Below are 18126 nucleotides of genomic sequence, written 5' to 3'. Positions count from 1 at the left end.
AAAGCTATTGCTCAGTCCTCCAGAACCATTCCAGCTAGTGTCAGCACAGTAGCAGTCCGGCCAAGGACAGCCACTTTGGGTAGGAGGAGTCCGAGCCTGGCCTGACAGCGGTGTTTATCTGACCTGGGCTCTCAGTGAGGTCTCTGTCTGAGAGGACAGCGGGAGGGGGAGCTATGGCCTGGAGACAGGCAGGACTGCCAAAGGTCCCCCAGAGGAAGGGGTGTGCAGGACCTGTGTCAGCAGCTTAGTACAATTTGTGTTCTCTCCGCAACCTCACACAAGTCATTAGATCTCCTTGAGTCTTGCTAGTCTGGAAATTTCCTCGTAAGGTCTGAACTGAAAGTTAGATTGAGTTGCTTGCATTGAGCTAGAGTTTCACAAAGGAAAATTTTCTCAAAGGCAGCAAAATAGAGTAGATTGATGATGAAAGCAAGTAATAAATACTTCGGTGCCATTCTGGCTCCAAAGATGCCTCAACTCATAATTTAGAGGGCAGCTTGTGAAACATGATAAAAACATTTGATCTAAACCAAGGCTTAGGTTAGACTGTGCTCTATCATCCAGTGAAGGCCCTTCGTGAAGTAATTTGTACAGCAAGAGTGGCTAACATGACTCATATGCTCAGGGCTTGTTGCTCACACTTTATGAAACAATACAGAGTGGTAAGTTTTGTCCTGGAAAAAGGTTGTTTGTATTGGTCCAAAGAGCACTAGAGTGTAGGTAGTTTGTGGTTATATTTAAAAGCCTGTAAGAAGTAGAAATCTAACCAAGTCAGTACTACCCTGAAAGTGTGAGCTGCAATCGCGTGGTTCTTGCCAAGAAGTGCACCGTCTTTCTTAGCAGGTCAGTAATCATCAATTGCACCAGAGGCCTATTTTGGGAAACTCCATCACCATTCTGATAGGGAAGTGGGAAGTCTTGGAAATCTTATGGAAATTTTAAAAAGTTGAGACTTGGGGCCAGGCACACTGGCTCACGCCTATAATCCCAACACTTTGGGAGGCCGAGGTGGGCAGATCACTTGAGGCCAGGAGTTCAAGTCCAGCCTGGCCAACATGGTGGAACCTCATCTCTAGTAAAAATACAAAAACAATTAGGCATGGTGCCAAGTGTCTGTAATCCCAGCTACTCTGGAGGCTGAGGCAGAAGAATTCCTTGAACCTGGGAGGCAGAGGTTGCAGTGAGCCAAGATGGCGCCACTGCACTCCAGCCTGGGCGACAGGGTGAGACTCTGTCTCAAAACAAAAACAACAAGTTGAGACTTGGGCAGTATCTCGTAAGATTACTAGTTTCCTTGTCTAGAACTATTTGTAATAGGTCTGAGGTAGATAGCACAAATAGCACAGCCTACCTCCCGCAGCCACTGAACCAGCGGCCACATTCTTCTTTAAACCACAGCAAGGGTTCTCTTTGAATAAAGGGTCTAGGAAGGTGGATGAGAAGAAAACCAGCCTGAGCCTAACTGATAACGGGAATAATAGTTTAGGATGCTGAAGGGTGAGGGTCAGTGGTGGCAGTGCTGAGGACAGTAACCTGTCCTCAGTGTCCTGACCCCCTCACTGCAGAAATTCCTTACCTTCCACAAATGGACAGTGGAAAGAGTGTGTGACAGGGACAGTCCTATTACTGGAGTATTGTTTCTGCTCAGACTTCTAATAAGTAGTGGTTTTTCCTGATGCTAAAGTTATCTGTGTTAAATATAAAAAGCTGGAAAATATTAAAAAGTATAAAAAGAAAAGTTAAAAGAGAAAAATCCTCTCATGGATTTTTAAAGGGAGACTTTTTTAATTTTAAGAAAGCAATTTTGAGTTTTAACTAGGATTTTTTATTGTAATAAAATATACATAGCATTAAATTTACCATCTGAACATACTTACGTATACGGTTCAGTGGCATTAATTACACTCACATTGTTGTGCAACCATCACCACCATCTATCTTTAGAACTTTGTTACAGATTACATGTTTTTAGTGTGCATTGTCGTTTGTTATAGATCCGGGGAGTTTAATAAGTAAAATCAGTATTTCGTTAAGGTTGTTAATAGGTAGCAGTGCATCCTTCTTTTAAAAAATCTGTTTTATCTTATGATGACCTCTGTCCTCTCTTGGGCCAAGCACCAGGGACGCCCCAGAATGTTTCCTTTGCCCCCTCTGGTGCTCTGCCAGGAAACTTCACAAAACTCTGACCAACCAAATCATAGTATCCAAGAAGGGAACGGAGGGACCCTGGGGATCATCCAGGGTGACACACCTGAGGTCCAGCAGGGTGACAGGCTTCTAGCAAGCCGTGCACAGCCCAGGCCTACTGACCCCTTGTCTCGTGCTCATTGCTTTCCACCTGAGCATTTCCTCACTGCCCACCCATCCTCCCTTTCAAGGCTGGACCACAGGCTCAGCTTGATTTACCTCAACTTAGCTTCCTGAGGACCTGTCAGAGATAAAGGGTGCTCTTAGAGACTTCAGAACTCTCCTGTTACAGTCTTGACCTGCTTACCTCTGAGAGTGTTTCATCCTTCACTCAACTGCAATTACGAAGAGTCAAGTTCCCTTTGGTGCCTAAAGGAGAACAACGGCCAGCAATCCCAGGAATCTGATCACAGAGAAAAGGGCTCAGAGTGCAGCATAAATCAGTGAGGATGTTGTCATGAAATCTCTGAAGAGGCTTCTTAGAAATATGCAGTGATAGCTGCAGTCCCTGGAGTCCTCAGATGAAATAGGGCAAACCCCTGCATTGCTCTTGACTAGTACAAGTCAATGAACAAATGACTCGCCTGTCATCAAATCATGAGTGCTGCTAACTGGCAGTGGTCCCCCTGCAAACTGGGAACTCGGCAGGCATTGCTGCTTTAATTGCATAGCACACACCTGCCCTCACACCCACTTTTCACACCTGTGATAGTCACGTCCCCTGGATGGCAGGAGAGAGCCTGACCCTCATTCTGAGGTTGCCTTTGTGGCCGAGGGCTATTCTTGCTGTTGGCTTGAGGTCCCCCTCTTAGTTTATGGACCAAACTGCTCTGCCAGTGTGCGTTCTCTACTAACAAGACCACAAAGCCCGCCTTGCCTGTGGTAACCAAGCCCTTCTGCGAATAACCACTCTGCTCTGTGTGGGGATGGGAGGGGCCCTTGTGTCCAAGTGTCAAGTGAATGGTGCAAGCGGGGGGTGCAGGGGAGTTGACTGCTGTTCCTGCCTTTGTGTCATTTTGCAGGGGGACCAGACCGCCTTGCACCGGGCCACAGTGGTCGGGAACACAGAGATCATCGCGGCACTCATCCACGAGGGGTGTGCCCTGGACAGACAAGACAAGGTGAGTGGACACAGCTTGCTTACTCCTCAAGGTGAGGGAAGCTAGTGGCTCGAGGGAGCTGGAGGAGCCCACTCTGGAAACTTTTGAGTCCTCAAGATATTATAATTCTTGTCTTACCACTTATGATTTAACATGATTAAATCAGCCCAAAATTCCTTTGAAACAGTATCCCAGCCAATTGTAATTTTTTTTTTTTTTGAGAGAGGGTCTCACTCTGTTGCCCAGACTGGAGTGCAATGGCATGATCATAGCTCACTTCACCTGGAACTTCTGGGCTCAAGCGCTCCTCCCACCTCATCCTCCCAAAGTGCTGGCATGAGCCACTGTGCCCAGCTGCCAGTTGTATTTTTTAAAAATCTTTTTCCTTGTTCTATGGCATCAGTGACAACCACATAAATCTTAAATGGTAAAGAAAAAAATCTAGAAATAAGGACCTGTGGAGGCAAGGGATGTGCCCCCAGACTTTCTCTTTACTTTCTTAGATAAGTGAGCAAGTTAATTTCTTTCAACTGTATTGCAGGAAAAAAAAGTAAGCTCAATTGGGCCAAACGCAGTGGCTCATGGCTGTAATCCCAGCACTTTGGGAGGCTAAAGTGGGAGGATTGCTTGAGGCCAGGACTTCAAGACCAGCCTAGTCAACATAACCACTGTCTCCACAAATAATTTGAAAATTAAAAAAATATATATTAGCAAGGCGTGGTAGTGCACACCTGTAGTCCCAGCTACTCAGGAATCTCGGATGGGAGGATTGCTGAGCCCAGGAAGTTGAAGCTGCAGTGAGCCATGATCACGTTACTGCCTTCCAGCCTGGACGACAGAGTGAGACCTTGTCTCTAAATAAATAATAAATAAATAAATAAATAAATAAGATAGATAGCAAAATTGGCCAGGCGCAGTGACTCACGCCTGTAATCCCAGCACTTTGGGAGGCCAAGGCAGGCAGATCACCTGAGGTCAGGAGTTCGAGAACAGCCTGGCTAACATGGTAAAACCCCGTTTCTACTAAAAATACAAAAAATTAGCCAGGCGTGGTGGCACACACCTGTAAACCCAGCTAATTGGGAGGCTGAGGCAGGAGAACCACTTGAATCCAGGAGGCGGAGGTTGCAGTGAGCCAAGATCGCGCCATTGCACTCCAGCTTGGGCAACAAGAGGGAAACTTCATCTCAAAAAAAAAAAAAAAAAAAAAAGCAAAATTGATTCTTTAAGGCATCCTAATGACTTCTTACATACTAACCTAATGTTTTTAAATTTTCAAACAATCTTAAAACACAAAACTTCACAATTAAGTACAATTCAGCCTCTGCTTACTCTATTTTTTTTAAGAGGCCATAAGAGGCCATGCTGGGAAGAACTCTGCTTTACTTTTTAAAAATAACTTTTCATTAAAGTATAATATACATACAGAAAAGTGGACAGATAAGTGTGCAGCTTGTTGAATTTCACTAGCAGAACACACCTGTGTGAGCACCCAGCTCAAGAAGCAACTCATTGCCAGCACCCAGAAGCCCCATACCCTGTGCCCCCTGCCCCCTGCATACCCCCTTTCCCCTGCGTCCCCCCTTTCCTTTGGCTTCCTCCTTCTACAGTCAGTCCCACTGCCAATCCAGTCAATCCACACATCGCCAATACAGTTCCCAGCAACCACCCCATCCCCTGGCCTTTGAGACCCTAGACTTTCCCTTGTGGATGTCACCTGTGTTAGGCCTTTATTTTTAGCTGTTTCCAGGGGCATGGATGTGGTTGAGTTAAAGCTGAAGCCAGAGCCTGGATGTAATTGGAGAATGCACCTGCGCTGACCCCTGCTGATTGCCCTGCACCTTTCCCTCTCCAGGCTCCTCCCTCCCTGGAACTCCTGCCTTCCCGCCCCCACCCCACTCAATTCATTGCACTTAATGATACTTGTGTAAAATAGTAAGCTAAGCAAATATGAGCTATGTCCATTAAATGATTTTTATGTAAAAGGCACACATTAGGCCAGGTGCGGTGGCTCATGCCTGTAATCCCAGCACTGTGGGAAACCAAGTGGATCACTTGAGGTCAGGAGTTCAAGACCAGCCTAGCCAACATGGTAAAACCCTGTCTCTACTAAAAAATATAAAAATTAGCAAGGCTTAGTGGTGCATGCCTGTAATTCCAGCTACTTGGGAGGCTAAGGCAGGAGAATGGCTTGAACTCCAGAGGCAGAGGTGGCAGTGAGCCGAGATCAAACCACTGCACTCCACTCTAGGTGACAGAACGAGACTGTCTCAAAAAATAAAAGCCACACATTGAGGATATTGGTTTATTTCCAAATCACTGTTTCCTCAGTCCCTGTGCATTATTTGTTTGGGGCCCTGAGGCTTTTGAATTAAGGTGGGTGAGATTAAGTTTCAGTGAAAAAAGGTTGGGCAATCTATCAGGCCCCTGCATCTTACGAAGCTGAGCTTTGCAGGGTTCTCTCTGATGCCAGGAGCAGAGCAGACTCTAAGGGTGGTAGAGGTGGGAAGAAATAGATGGCATGCCAGCCCGATGATGCTTTCTGTTAAATGAGAGCTATGGATGGGGCCTGGAGCCTTTCTCAACTGGGATTACTAGAGAGACTTAACCCCTAATGCTTTATGAACAATCATCCATGGTTTGTCATGGATTCATTTCTGTGCATCTAGAATGGTTCTTATTATGTATCATTTCTGGGATAATGGAGAAACTGACCATTCAAATCATCTTCTGTAGTCTGTGGCTCAGATGAAAAAGTCCAATTGAGAAAGGCCCTCTGGTGTTCCGTAAAAATCCACTGTGATGTATTGATCATAATGAGAAGAATTAGATCTTGGGTAATGGGCCTTTCCCACCTGTGTGTCTTTCTTAGGATGGGAATACAGCCTTGCATGAAGCATCCTGGCATGGTTTCAGCCAGTCAGCCAAGCTGCTCGTTAAAGCAGGAGCCAACGTGCTTGCCAAGAACAAGGTGAGGCCTGGCAGGTGCTAGAATGCCTCATTCACAGGTGAGGATAGCTGTGGGTTTCTCCCCCTGTGAGAGCCTTCTTCCAGTGAGAAGAGTGAGAGCCCAAAGGGGCACGAGGAACCTGAAGGTCCATTCGACCCAGAAGTTTCATTTGCAGAAAAGGCTAGAAGCTGATTGATATTCCAGGTCAGGAGCAAGCCCACCAACAGCGCCAAAACCCTGCTCATGTGAGAGTGCCCTGACGGCTGCTGGGAATCTACATGCGATTACTGTCCCATATTTTTTTTGTATTCAAAAAATACAGCAATGGAGTTGACATTAAAAAATACCAGCAAAAGAACTTTAAAATGCTAATACTCAAAATTAGTAAAGTGGGCTCCCCAGATGCTGCTTGGAAAGTGTGATATGAGCAGCCATCTTTGGGAGACAATTTGCCAAAGCAAATCAGGAGCCTTAAAAATGGTCCTTTTTTGGCCGAGCATGGTGGTTCATGCCTATAATCACAGCACTTTGGGTGGATCACCTGAGATCCAGAGTTTGAGACCAGCCTGGCCAACATGGTGAAACCCCATCTCTAATAAAAATACAACACTTATCCGGGAATGGTGGCTCATGCCTGTAGTCCCAGCCACTTGGGAGGCTGAGGCAGGAGAATCGCTTGAACCCAGGAGGTGGAGGTTACAGTGAGCCGAGATTGCACCACTGCACTGCAGCCTGGGCACAGAGTGAGAGACTGTCGCAGGGAGGGTGGGGGTGGGGGGAAGGTCCTTTATTGGCCAGGTGCAGTGGCTTATACCTGTAATCCCAAACCTTTAGGAGGCTGAGGCAGGCGGATCACTTGCAATCAGGCATTCAAGACCAGCCTGGCCAACGTGGTAAAACCCCGTTTCTATTAAAAATACAAAAAATTAGCTGGGTGTGGTGGTGCACGCCTGTCATCCCAGCTACTCGGGAGGCTGAGACACAAGAATCACTTGAATCCGGTAGGTGGAGGTTGCAGTGAGCTGAGATCGTGTCACTGTACTCCAGTTTGGGTGACAGACTCTGTCTCAAAAAAAAAAAAAAAAAAGGTCCTTTTTACTTGATACCTACCCTTCTTTTGGACTCCATCCTGAAAAGGTAATAAAACCTGCTATTGAAATGAAATATGGAAAAGAAAAAGCAATAAAACCAGTAAAATTTTACCAACAAAGATGTTCATGATAGCAGTAGTTATATTTTTTAAATATGGGGAGGGAGACTTAGAATTATGGTTCATTCATACAGTGGAATATAATTGATATTAAAATCATAATTTTGAAGATAATGCTTTCCATTGTTAAAGAACATGACAAAGAGATATAAGATCATATATAGTACATGTCCCAGTGCTTAGTATAAATTTGTGTATTTAAAAATTTAAGCACAGAAGGATATCATCAGAATATTAACAGGGGTTGTCTCTGGGAATTGAGGCTAAGATTGATTTTTGTTTTTGTACCTTTCCCAAATTTTCCAAAATGAACCTAATATTTCTTTTATAATTGGGTGAAGAGACTTTTTCTTTTTCTTTTTTTTTTGAGGCAAAATCTCACTCTGTCACCCAGGCTGGAGTGCAATGGCGCAGTCTCGGCTTATTGCAACCTCCGCTTCCTGAGTTCAAGCGATTCTCCTGCCTCAGCCTCTTGAGTAGCTGGGATTACAGGCATGTGTCACCACACCCAGATAATTTTTGTATTTTTAGTAGAGACAGGGTTTCACCACGTTGGCCAGGCTGGTCTCGAACTCCTGACCCCGTGATCAGCTTGCCTCAGCCTCCCAAAGTGCTGGGATTACAGGCATGAGCCACCGCGCCCATGCCAAGAGATATATTTTATTTCAAAAATAAGCATTGTCAGTACTCTGGAGATATTTGCAGTTGAGGTAAGATGGGTCATAAAAGGCGCTCTAGGGAAAAGGAGCCAGGAGGGGCTCCAGAGGTGGCCTGGGAGAGGCTTATAGACAGTTTCGGGCAGGAGCTTTATGAGAAGGTCGCTGAGCAGAGGAAGAGCTCTGGATGGCCAGGTTGGGTCTGTAGCAGGGGTTTAAAGGGGCCTGAGAATTTCCCAGAATACACTGCCACATCACAGCGTGGCCCCTTCAGCTAATAGTGGTGGGATAATGAATCAGGTGAGCTAGGATGGGGTTCTGGGTGGCAGTAGCCTGGGGACCATGGGCAGCAGTAAGTACCCTCCCTAATACACACACATACACACTATATATGTGTGTGTGTGTGTGTATGTATATATATACACGTACACACATTATACACACACACACACACACAATTTCATGGTCAAGTCAAATCTGAAACTATAGTATCTCTAGCTTATGACATACACACATCTACATACAAGATCTTCAACAGCAATGCCAGGCAAATCAACCTATAGAAATATACCCCGTCAATGAAGTGACTTCTCCAGACCTTGCATGCTGCAGGAAATAGAAATGATAGCCTGAAACTCCTTTGTGCATATAATCTCTGTGGGAGCAAGAGAACCCACCTCAGTGGCTTTGCCCTCCGGTGAAATCTCCTGGCTCTCACTACCTTTCCATTGGTTTATTAGAGAGCATAGTTAAGCAAGCCATGCCTTCCTCATTTTCATCCGTCTCCCCTCTCCAGTCCCTCATCACATCTTAGGACATCTTCAAGTCTCACGCCTGTTCCTCTTTCCATGCTCGTTCTTAAGCATTCCCTGGCTTATTTCAGAAGCCTCAAGCAGATTGGCAGGTTCAAGTCTAGTCCCTCCTTTCATCCTGCTCTTCCTCTGCTCAGCGACCTTCCCATAAAGCTCCTGCCCGAAACTGTCTATAAGCCTCTCCCAACCCACCTCTGGAGCTCCTCCAGGCTCCTCTCACCTAGAGCGCCTCCCGTGCCCTCAGAGTGGGACTCATTGGCCTGCTTCTCATTCCTGCCTGTAGACCTCCAGCCTGGCCCCAGGCCCCCTCCCTCCCCGAAGACCCGCCGGGCTGCTTCTGCAGCTCTCCCTTGGCACCGCATGCAGCTTTGTGCTGTTGTTTCCTGGTTCATGTTTTTCATGGTTCCTTCATGGATCGAGAGCTTGAGGGAGAGCAGCAAGCTACGTACAGTAATATCGCCGGTAGTGCCTCGCTCACTGCTCGGGAGGCGGGTGGCTGCCCATTTCTTCAAAATGCACATGGTTTGGAACAGGAGCTGATAGTGTGTAATCACTTTTTTCTTTTTTTTTTTTTTGAGACGAGTTTCACTTTTGTCACCCAGGCTGGAGGCTGGAGTGCAATGGCTCGATCTCGGCTCACTGCAACCTCTGCTTCCTGGGTTCAAGCGATTCTCCTGCCTCAACCTCCCGAGTAGCTGGGATTACAGGCACCTGCCGTCATGCTCAACTAATTTTTGTATTTTTATTAGAGACAGGTTTTCACCATGTTGGCCAGACTGGTTTTGAAATCCTGACCTCAGGTGATCCACTCACCTCGGCCTCCCAAAGTGCTAGGATTACAGGAGTGAGCCACCGATCCCAGCCTGTAATCATGTTTTTTGTTTTTTTTGTTTTGTTTTGTTTTTGTTTTGTTTTTGTTTTTTTTTTTTTTTGAGACAGTCTCGCTCTGTTGCCAGGCTGGAGTGTGATCTCAGCTCACTGCAGCCTCTGCCTCCCGGGTTCAAGCTATTCCCCTGCCTCAGCCTCCCAAGTAGCTGAGACTGCAGGCACGCACCACCATGCCCAGCTAATTTTTGTATTTTTGATAAAAACGAGGTTTCACCATCTTGGCCAGGATGGTCTTGATCTCTTGAACTCATGATCCACACACCTCGGCCTTCCAAGGTGATGGATTACAGGCGTGAACCACTGCACCTGACCCACAAATTCTTTCTGTGTAGATAAAATGGCTTCAGAAGGACAGGTCAGGAAACTCATGTGTCCCAGAAGGAGGGACATTTTGTACCAGCTGTAGCTTGTAGAAAGATCCTTCTTATTCAGCAAATACAGCAACTCCTGTCTGGGAAATCAGTACCCACTACTCAGGGTGGGGAAAAACACTTACTACATAGGTATCTACCCTAGGTCAAATTTTCTAATGTCAGGTTTTGACATATAGGTATGAAGTCATGCTGTTCTATGAGTTTTGACACATATACACAGTTGTATCACTATCACCATAACATATAGAATGCTTCCATTGCCCCAGAAAGTTCCTTTGCGCCCTCTGGTGGCAGGCCCCCAGTCACCCTCTCCCAGCCCCGGACAACCACAGATCTGTTTTGGTTTTTCACAAAGGTCATATAAATGGAATCATACAGTATGCGGCCTTCTGTGTTTGGCTTCTTAAACTCAGCGTAATATTTTTGAGATTCCTCCCTGTCATTACATGGAGGAATGATTCACGCCTCTTTATTGCTGAGGAGTATTCCATTGTGTGGATCTACCGCAATTTGTTTATCCAAAACTATGGTTTTTAATTTTCTTGATGCAAATATTTTTCCACATCATTGATATTTCCTTATTGGCAATGTCAGCTTTGGTATGATCTATTTCTAGAGGCCTCAGATTTCTTTCATTTCACTCATTTATTCAGCACGTATTTAATGGTTGCCATGAAGCCCATAACTTGCAGACAACTTGAGAGTAGGGTTTTTAAAACCTGGGCAGACCCCTTGTTGCTGAGAACTAAGCTAGCAGTGGTTCTCCACCTGGCTGCATGTTAGACCCTCCTGGGGAACTTTAAACAAACAAAAAAGAAAAAAAACTCAAAACCCTGAAGACCAGTCCTGGGGTGACAGACTGTCCCAGTTTGCCCTGGGCTAAGGGGTTTCCCAGAAAGTGGGACTTTCAGTACTAAAATGGGGATGCTGGACACCCACCCCCAAGGCCACTTATATCAGAGCCTCTAGAATGGTTGTGGCTGTGCACAGGGCTGGTTTGAAAGCTTCCCCAGGTGATTCTATTGTGCAGTCAAGGTTGAGAACCAGCGAGCCTGCTAGAACCTCAGGCCTGTAATCCTCCCTGTGCCTGGAGGTAAAAGTGAGACAAAAGGTCCACCCAGGCTGGTTGGAGCTAAGGTAAAGAGAAGGGGGATAAGTAAACTGGCCTCATCCAGTATTCCTCTGTTTTTTTTTTTTTTTTTTTTTTTTTAACTCATTTCTCTTTTTAAAAGATCGGGAATCTAATATCCTGGAGTATCGGCAGCCAGTACTGTGAGATGCAGAGGGGAGTGAACTAGGTGAGGGAGAAGCAATGAGCAGGCAATGTAATGCTCTGAGCCCACGTGCCTGCAAGCCTGACCCAGCCCTTAAGCTCAGCAGAACCAATGCAGAGCTTCTGTGTTTAACCTCCTGAGTGCTTGCAAGCTCTTGGATGACACAATGTCACCTGTCACACAGCCTTGTTTTCTTGTTACTTTTCTAGGGGTTATCAGCAGCCTCAGGTGCCTTACTCCCATGGGCTCAAAAGTTCTGTTCATGTCCTACAATTTTTTCCTGCAGTATTGCTATGGACCTTATTCTGACCCTTGGTTGTCATTGTGATGTGGTGTGTTGAGGCTCTCAAAAACAAGAGGGACCCAGAAAGCAAGAGGGTCTCAATCTGTGTCCTAAGTGATAGATGCAACTGTACTGCCTGAAAGGCGGGGCCTGCTGTCCATAGTTAAAATTTTGATGTTTCAAGAAAAATACAAGAATGGGTGACTTGAGAAAGGCTTACAAGTTAAATCTCAGTTGCATTAGCCTGCCCTTCCAGGAAGTGGCTAGTTTTACCTTTCTTAGCCCACCATTGGCAGGGATTGTAACCACAGCTATCTCTCGTGTAGGGCAGTAAGTCGTCTGACAGGAATTGAGTGCTGTGCATGTTTCCAGCATTGCATGTTAAGAAAACGCCTTCCTAGACATTCTGAGTCAATCCCCATAGTTTTAGGATGTGGGTCATGCTCCATTTCCCAGGTAAGGGATTTGAGCATTTGAAGAGACCGTCTTTTAACTAGTAAGTGGCAGAGCCAGGACTTGGAACCAAGGTTTTATGACAAATAGGACTCTTCTGCCCATTTGGACTCCAAATTAAATGTTCTTACCTCTGAAGCATCCCCACCGAAACCATCGGGCAGGAGGCAGAGAATGTGAGTGTTGCCTTTTCCCCCAAATAAGTACTGCCCTCTGCAAAGCATGCAGGTCTGTGCGGAAGCGTGTTGCTAATATGTCCTCCCTCTCTCTGCCTCTCTCCAAGGCGGGGAACACGGCTCTGCACCTGGCCTGCCAGAACAGCCACTCCCAGAGCACGCGCGTCCTCCTGCTGGCCGGGTCCCGCGCTGACCTCAAAAATAATGTGGGTGAACAAAACCAGATTCTCACGCTCTTTCTTTCTTGTGTCACTTCAGCAAATAACTTCATGAGCATACTTGAACCTTAACATCTAGAAATTAAAATGTAAAAAGTATTTGGGGACTATCTCTAAAGTGTTCTTTTTTTGGCAGTTTTCTAAGGGGTCATTCAGGCACATGAGAGGAGGAATCAAAAGACTTGGAAATACTGCTTTTCTCCCGTCCTTTTCCCTTCATGCCTCATCTTTGGTTTATCATTTCTTACAGCACGTGTCTGGCCAATTACAGACTAGGAAACCAGTTAATGTTTTAAGAACGTCTCTACCCACATAGAGTGTTGTACTATTATTAGCAAAGATGAGCTGGTGCCATTTACAGGGGAGGTCCCCTGATGCCCCATGCCCAGCATCTACAGTGAGCAGGTCCTATTGATTACCGAGGCATCCTTGGGATGAGCTGACTGGAAGGGTCACATGGGTATCGCTTCTTCACAAAGAAACTGTATTTCCTTTATAAATCCCCTGCCTTAGCCACGTTGGCTAAATAAATAAATAAGTAAATCAATCAATCAATCAATCAATCTGAGGCTCCTTTCTAAAGTGTCCTCAGCTGAGGGTCTCCCTGTTTGGGATAGACTCATCTAATGCTCTGAACCTCAGCTTTGAGCTTGGTTCCGTCTTAATGCAGGGGAGAAAAGTATGCCGAGTGGCCAGCGTTCTCCAGGCAGAGCTAGAATGGAAACGGCAAGAGAACACTGCAGGCAGCTTTTTGTCTCCAGTTCTTTATTGTCTTTCTGGAAACAGGGTTCTGCCTGTTGTGCTTAGTGAGCATCCTGCCCCTGAGTTTTTCTTCATACCCTTTTTTTGCTCCCAGCGATTGCTTCCTTATCAGCTCCCCCACTACATAGCTCCATATAGGATATTGGGGTCCAACTGAAGTGGGATACTCCTTGAACTTCAGGGGGCACATGTGATCTTAAGATTTGACAACCCCCCTGCTGCCCTGTCCTTTCATCCGTGAGGGATCTGTGCTGGGAGGGGCTGTTGGTCTTAAGTCAGTGTGCTACCGACCTTTTGGGTTGTAGGGAGTAGGGTCCCTGGATCCTCCTCAAGCGCTGGGTAAGCAAAGCCTCCCTTAGCTCTTGTGAAGGTCTCATGGGGAGCAGATGTCTAGTTTCATAACATGAAAGCAGTGATTCTGTGACCACGTGGTTGTTCTGCACAGGCAGAACGGGGGCAGGGCTGCCCGTAGCAGCAAAGGACGGCAAGCCTTGGGATGGAGTGTCTGTTAAAAGAGCTGCTTATGATCCCCTAAAGAGCATATGATAGTCTGCCAGCTTTTAAATAGCATTTTCTTTCTACTTGTCTCTATTTTGTTTTGTAACTGCTCAGATTGTGCTTAGAGTTTGATTTTTGTCCGCAGGCAGGAGACACCTGTTTGCACGTTGCTGCGCGCTATAATCACTTGTCCATCATTAGGCTCCTCCTCAGTGCTTTCTGTTCTGTCCATGAAAAGAACCAGGTCAGTGCATGTATCCTCTTCATGGCTGCCAGCACCCTTCCCACAAGGCTACCGGACAGGTGTGTTAGTGCAAATGGGAGCAGAGGCTGCTGGGAAGTGCTGCCATGTCACCTGTCTGGGACTCAGGCAGCAATGGGCTTTGCATGGATGTCCCACTGAGTTCTAGTGGCCCTGGCTTATCTGGCCTCCTAGAGAAAGTGTGCCCTTATAATTCCTGTGCATATCACCACATTTGCATATTGAACATTTTCTGGAGACCCTGGGGCAGGCTTTGTTTTATAATATAATTTTAAAAAGAAAACTCACAAGGAAGAATGTGATTTAGTAAAGAAGCAAGGGAGGCCGGGTGCAGTGGCTCACATCCCAGTACTTTGGGAAGCCGAGGCAGAGGGATCACTTGAGGCTAGGAGTTCAAGACCAGCCTGGGCAACATAGCAAGACCCTGTCTCTACAAAAAAATTTTAAAAAATTTGTCCAGCCATGGTAGCTCATGCCTGTAATCCCAGCACTTTGGGAGGCCAAGGTGGGCAGATCACTTCGAGCTCAGGAGTTTAAGACTGGCCTGGCCAACATGGTGAAACCCTGTCTCTACCAAAAATACAAAAATTAGCCGGGCGTGGTGGTGTGCACCTGTAATCCCAGCTACTCAGGAAACTGAGGCAGGAGAATTACCTGAACCCAGGAAGCAGAGGTTGCAGTGAGCCAAGATCATGCCATTGTACTACAGCCTGGGCAACAGAGCAAGACTCTGTCTCAAAACAAATAAATAATAAGTTAATTAATTTAAAAAATAAAAATTAGGTAGAGTGGCATGTGCCTGTAGTCCCAGCTACTCAGGAGGCTGAGGCGGGAGGATTGTTTGAGCCCAGGAGTTTGAAGCTGTGGTGAGCCATGATCTTGCCACTTCTGTTGCCCACCAGTCTGGGCAACAGAAAGACCCCATCTCTTTAAAGGGGAAAAAAAAAAAAAAAAAAAAAAAACACCACCAAGCAAGCATAGGAATTAGAAGTCTTAGGACTCCCTGAGTTCTGTTCCTTGCACTGCCACTTACTTACACTTGAGCTGATAGTCTTTCATTTCCATAAAATTGGGCACATAATCTGTAGAGAGTGCCATGTTTTGAAATAAAGCTATGAATATTGTTGTCTTCCTTGGAAATGTGCACAATTTCCAGCAGTCATTGGATTTGAAAAATAGATTGTCTTGGTATTTGTTGATACCTGTGGGTACATTGTTTGGCTTTTCTTTGTTGGAGTCCATAAATCTGAACTAAAAAAAAAATTAGATTGTGGTATAGATTAAACGTACCATGTGACAGTGGTTTCTGACCCTGGCTGCATATGAGACTCAACAGGGGAATTAAAAATACTGTTCCTGGATCCCACCCCATTTGAAAGAGCCAGAACCTTTGGGAATGAGGTCCAGGCAATGGTATTTTTAAAAAGCTCTCTGTCTCAGTGTACAGCCAGGATTGAGAACCACTGACCTAACCAAGTAGCTAAGTCTGTCACTCCACAGCCTCCCCAGTGGGGTGCTAGGTCATCAGATGACCCCGCATAGCCCCAACCAACCAGTGCCTTTCAACCTTGGCAGCATGTCGCGGCACCTGAGAGCTTTAAAAAGTCCCCCTGCCCAGCCCACATGGCAGACCAATGAATTCAGAATATCTGGGAGTGGGACCCAGACATCAGCATGTTTTAACACTCTGAAGCTTATTCCAATATTCAGCCAAGGGAGAAGCACTGTGCAGAGCTTCCCTTCAATACGCACAGCTAAGTGACTCAGAAACGAAATAAAATATTTCCCACCCCTCACAAAGATGGCTGAATTTTCATGCTACCCAGGAAAAAAGTATCAGGCGCTTTGCCTGATCACCTGACAGGAGAAAGAATGAATTGTTTCACTTCTCCTATGTTTGTCTGGTTTATTTATATCATTGTGTTTGGAAATGACAGCATTTGCATTTGGAATTGGCCCACTAAGCTACAGTTGTCTTTATCCTCCTTTCATAATTGATTTTGTGAAATCATATTTGTGAAAGCATATTTCTTGTATAAAGATAAAGTGAACGTTTATTTATAGGCTATCTGTAAGATGAAGAAAACAGTTGGTCTTGAGTGAACACTGGTTCTTGGTGTTTCCACCCGCACAAAGCTATATCCTGAGCTGCAGATGGATTGAGTCCCAGTGACCCCTTCAGATCTTCCGCTGTAGCTGCAGGCCAGCCTGTCACCTCTCCAGTGCTTGCAGAAGTTGCTGTCTTCACAGCTTCTCCTGCTTGATCCGGCGCTCGGACACCAAGCAGTTTTCTGACCTCTGACCTCCCTGGGTAAAGGAACAGGGTCAAAAGTGGAATGACTAGCCTGCCTGCCCCAGGCCTGTCCTCCTGTCTTTGTGAGGCTTCGGGTCCCATCATTCTCAACAACCCCAGGCCAGCATTCCTTTGCCCCTGCGTTTAATCCTGCTGTGTGATTTCAGGTGTCCCCACTCAGAAATAAAGGTGATATTGGTGCCGAGGTCACTTAGTTCCAAGATCTCTTTGAGTAGAGCCTCATAACGCTTTAACAAAGGGCCCCATTTCAGTCTCAGGCAAATCTCAGTTTGACTTTGAAGAGCCACACCTAGGCCAGGTAATGAAAAGCTGGGGGCTGTAGGCCATGAGCAGATGAAGTTTAGCAGGCCTTCTAATCAATTCCAGGCTGGAGACACAGCACTTCACGTTGCTGCTGCCCTAAATCACAAGAAGGTGGCCAAAATCTTACTGGAAGCCGGAGCAGATACGACCATTATTAACAATGTGAGTTGAGTTGCAACACTGCTTTCTAAAGTGGTTCCCACCCCTTTCCAGATTGGGATGTGTACTAAACCCCTGCAGACCCCCGGGCCCAGCACACTCTGGAAGAGGGGGGATCTCTCCTGGAACCACAGCCCCTGGGTGGACTTGAAGGGAACCCGGGCTCTGAGCAGTCCCAGGAATTGACAAGCCTTGGGGCCTGCTTTTAGCTGCCTAACTGCAGTGAGCACCACCTGGCATGAAAAAGAACTCAGGGATGTTCAGGTAAACTGACAAGTGGATGTTACAAAGTGAGTTCCAGGCTGTAAATGCATGTGGTGCTCAGAAAAATGGCCACATGGCCCTCAGGTTAATCAGCTTCAAAATTCTAAAGCAACTCCTTTCTCTTCCACTTCGCCTGACCTCACTGTTTCCCTTTCCCCCTCGCCCTCTCACTGTTGTGTCCTGTAGATCCTAGAGCAGGCACCAGCTCAGGTGTGCTTTCTTCTTCGAGGCTGCCCTGCGGTCTCTGTCCTTCTGAATGGTTCAGCAGGGCCTGGAGGGTGCAACAGCTGCTGTGTGGAGGTTTTTTTGAGGGGTGTGGTCTGGGACTGCTGAAGCTGGCACAAGGCTCTTCAGCTTCCTTGGCTCCTGTATCTAGCTCCCGTCTTCCTCCTCCTGCCTTCTCATAGCTCTACAACCAGTACTGGGGGCACAGTTACCTCTTCCATGACGCCTTGAATATCTTCCTTTTGCTATCAACTCCTGGGTTTTGGCTTCATCTCCTGAGAACCTACATGATGGCCATAACTCGTAACTGCTTTTCATATTCCACTTCCTGAATCTCTCTGGCCAGCCCTGATCTGCCCCTCCGGTATCTTCCCACTGTTTTCCAGCGGAGATTCATCACTGGGCCGGGCCTCGGATCCTCTGTGGTGTTTCCCCAACAGAAACGTTCCCCCTGGATGCTCCGAGTGCTGCCTTCCCTCCCCTCTTTTCGGCGAAGCACTCCTTGGTGGGTGGTGCCCAGGCCTTGGCCTCCTAAAGCACTTCTTGCCCCCTCGGTCTTCCCTTGCCCTCTGGTGTCATATATTTTACTTAGTGTGTCCTCCCGTGTGACCCACCTCCCTCACTGGAGGGTCTGAGGCTGGTGACCAAGGCCACATCACATAGGTGGCCATGTTTTGCCACGTAGGTGCTGGGTGTGACTGGGAATGGAACTGCCTGCTCCTGGCCAGAGGTGTGCCAGCTGGGCAATGTGTACCTGC

At 46.6% G+C, this 18126-nt stretch overlaps 2 protein-coding genes across 13 annotated transcripts in view; one reads left to right on the top strand and one right to left on the bottom strand.

The window, feature by feature from the left end:
• Positions 1-18126, top strand: part of ANKRD6 (ankyrin repeat domain 6) — a 205554-nt gene that overhangs the window by 171635 nt on the left and 15793 nt on the right. For 9 of the 12 annotated variants that reach the window (XM_023205286.3, XM_023205295.2, XM_023205294.3 and 6 more), the window contains 5 exons: positions 3210-3308; positions 6160-6258; positions 12471-12569; positions 13987-14085; positions 16784-16882. In XM_023205286.3, the coding sequence (XP_023061054.1) occupies positions 3210-3308; positions 6160-6258; positions 12471-12569; positions 13987-14085; positions 16784-16882 (495 nt within the window). The remainder of the gene's footprint in view (positions 1-3209; positions 3309-6159; positions 6259-12470; positions 12570-13986; positions 14086-16783; positions 16883-18126) is intronic. The other 3 variants (XM_023205293.2, XM_023205292.2, XM_023205296.3) reach the window with 3 other exon arrangements.
• The window catches only part of LYRM2 (LYR motif containing 2), a 38698-nt gene continuing 22374 nt past the window's right edge, over positions 1803-18126 (bottom strand). Inside the window, exon 4 of the transcript XR_002730201.2 lies at positions 1803-3290. The gene's annotated coding sequence lies outside the window, so the exon portion shown is untranslated. The remainder of the gene's footprint in view (positions 3291-18126) is intronic.

Source organism: Piliocolobus tephrosceles, chromosome 5 (assembly GCF_002776525.5).
Source record: "Piliocolobus tephrosceles isolate RC106 chromosome 5, ASM277652v3, whole genome shotgun sequence".
NCBI classification, from domain to species: domain Eukaryota; kingdom Metazoa; phylum Chordata; class Mammalia; order Primates; family Cercopithecidae; genus Piliocolobus; species Piliocolobus tephrosceles.
This window is presented reverse-complemented; position numbering and strand designations above follow the sequence as displayed.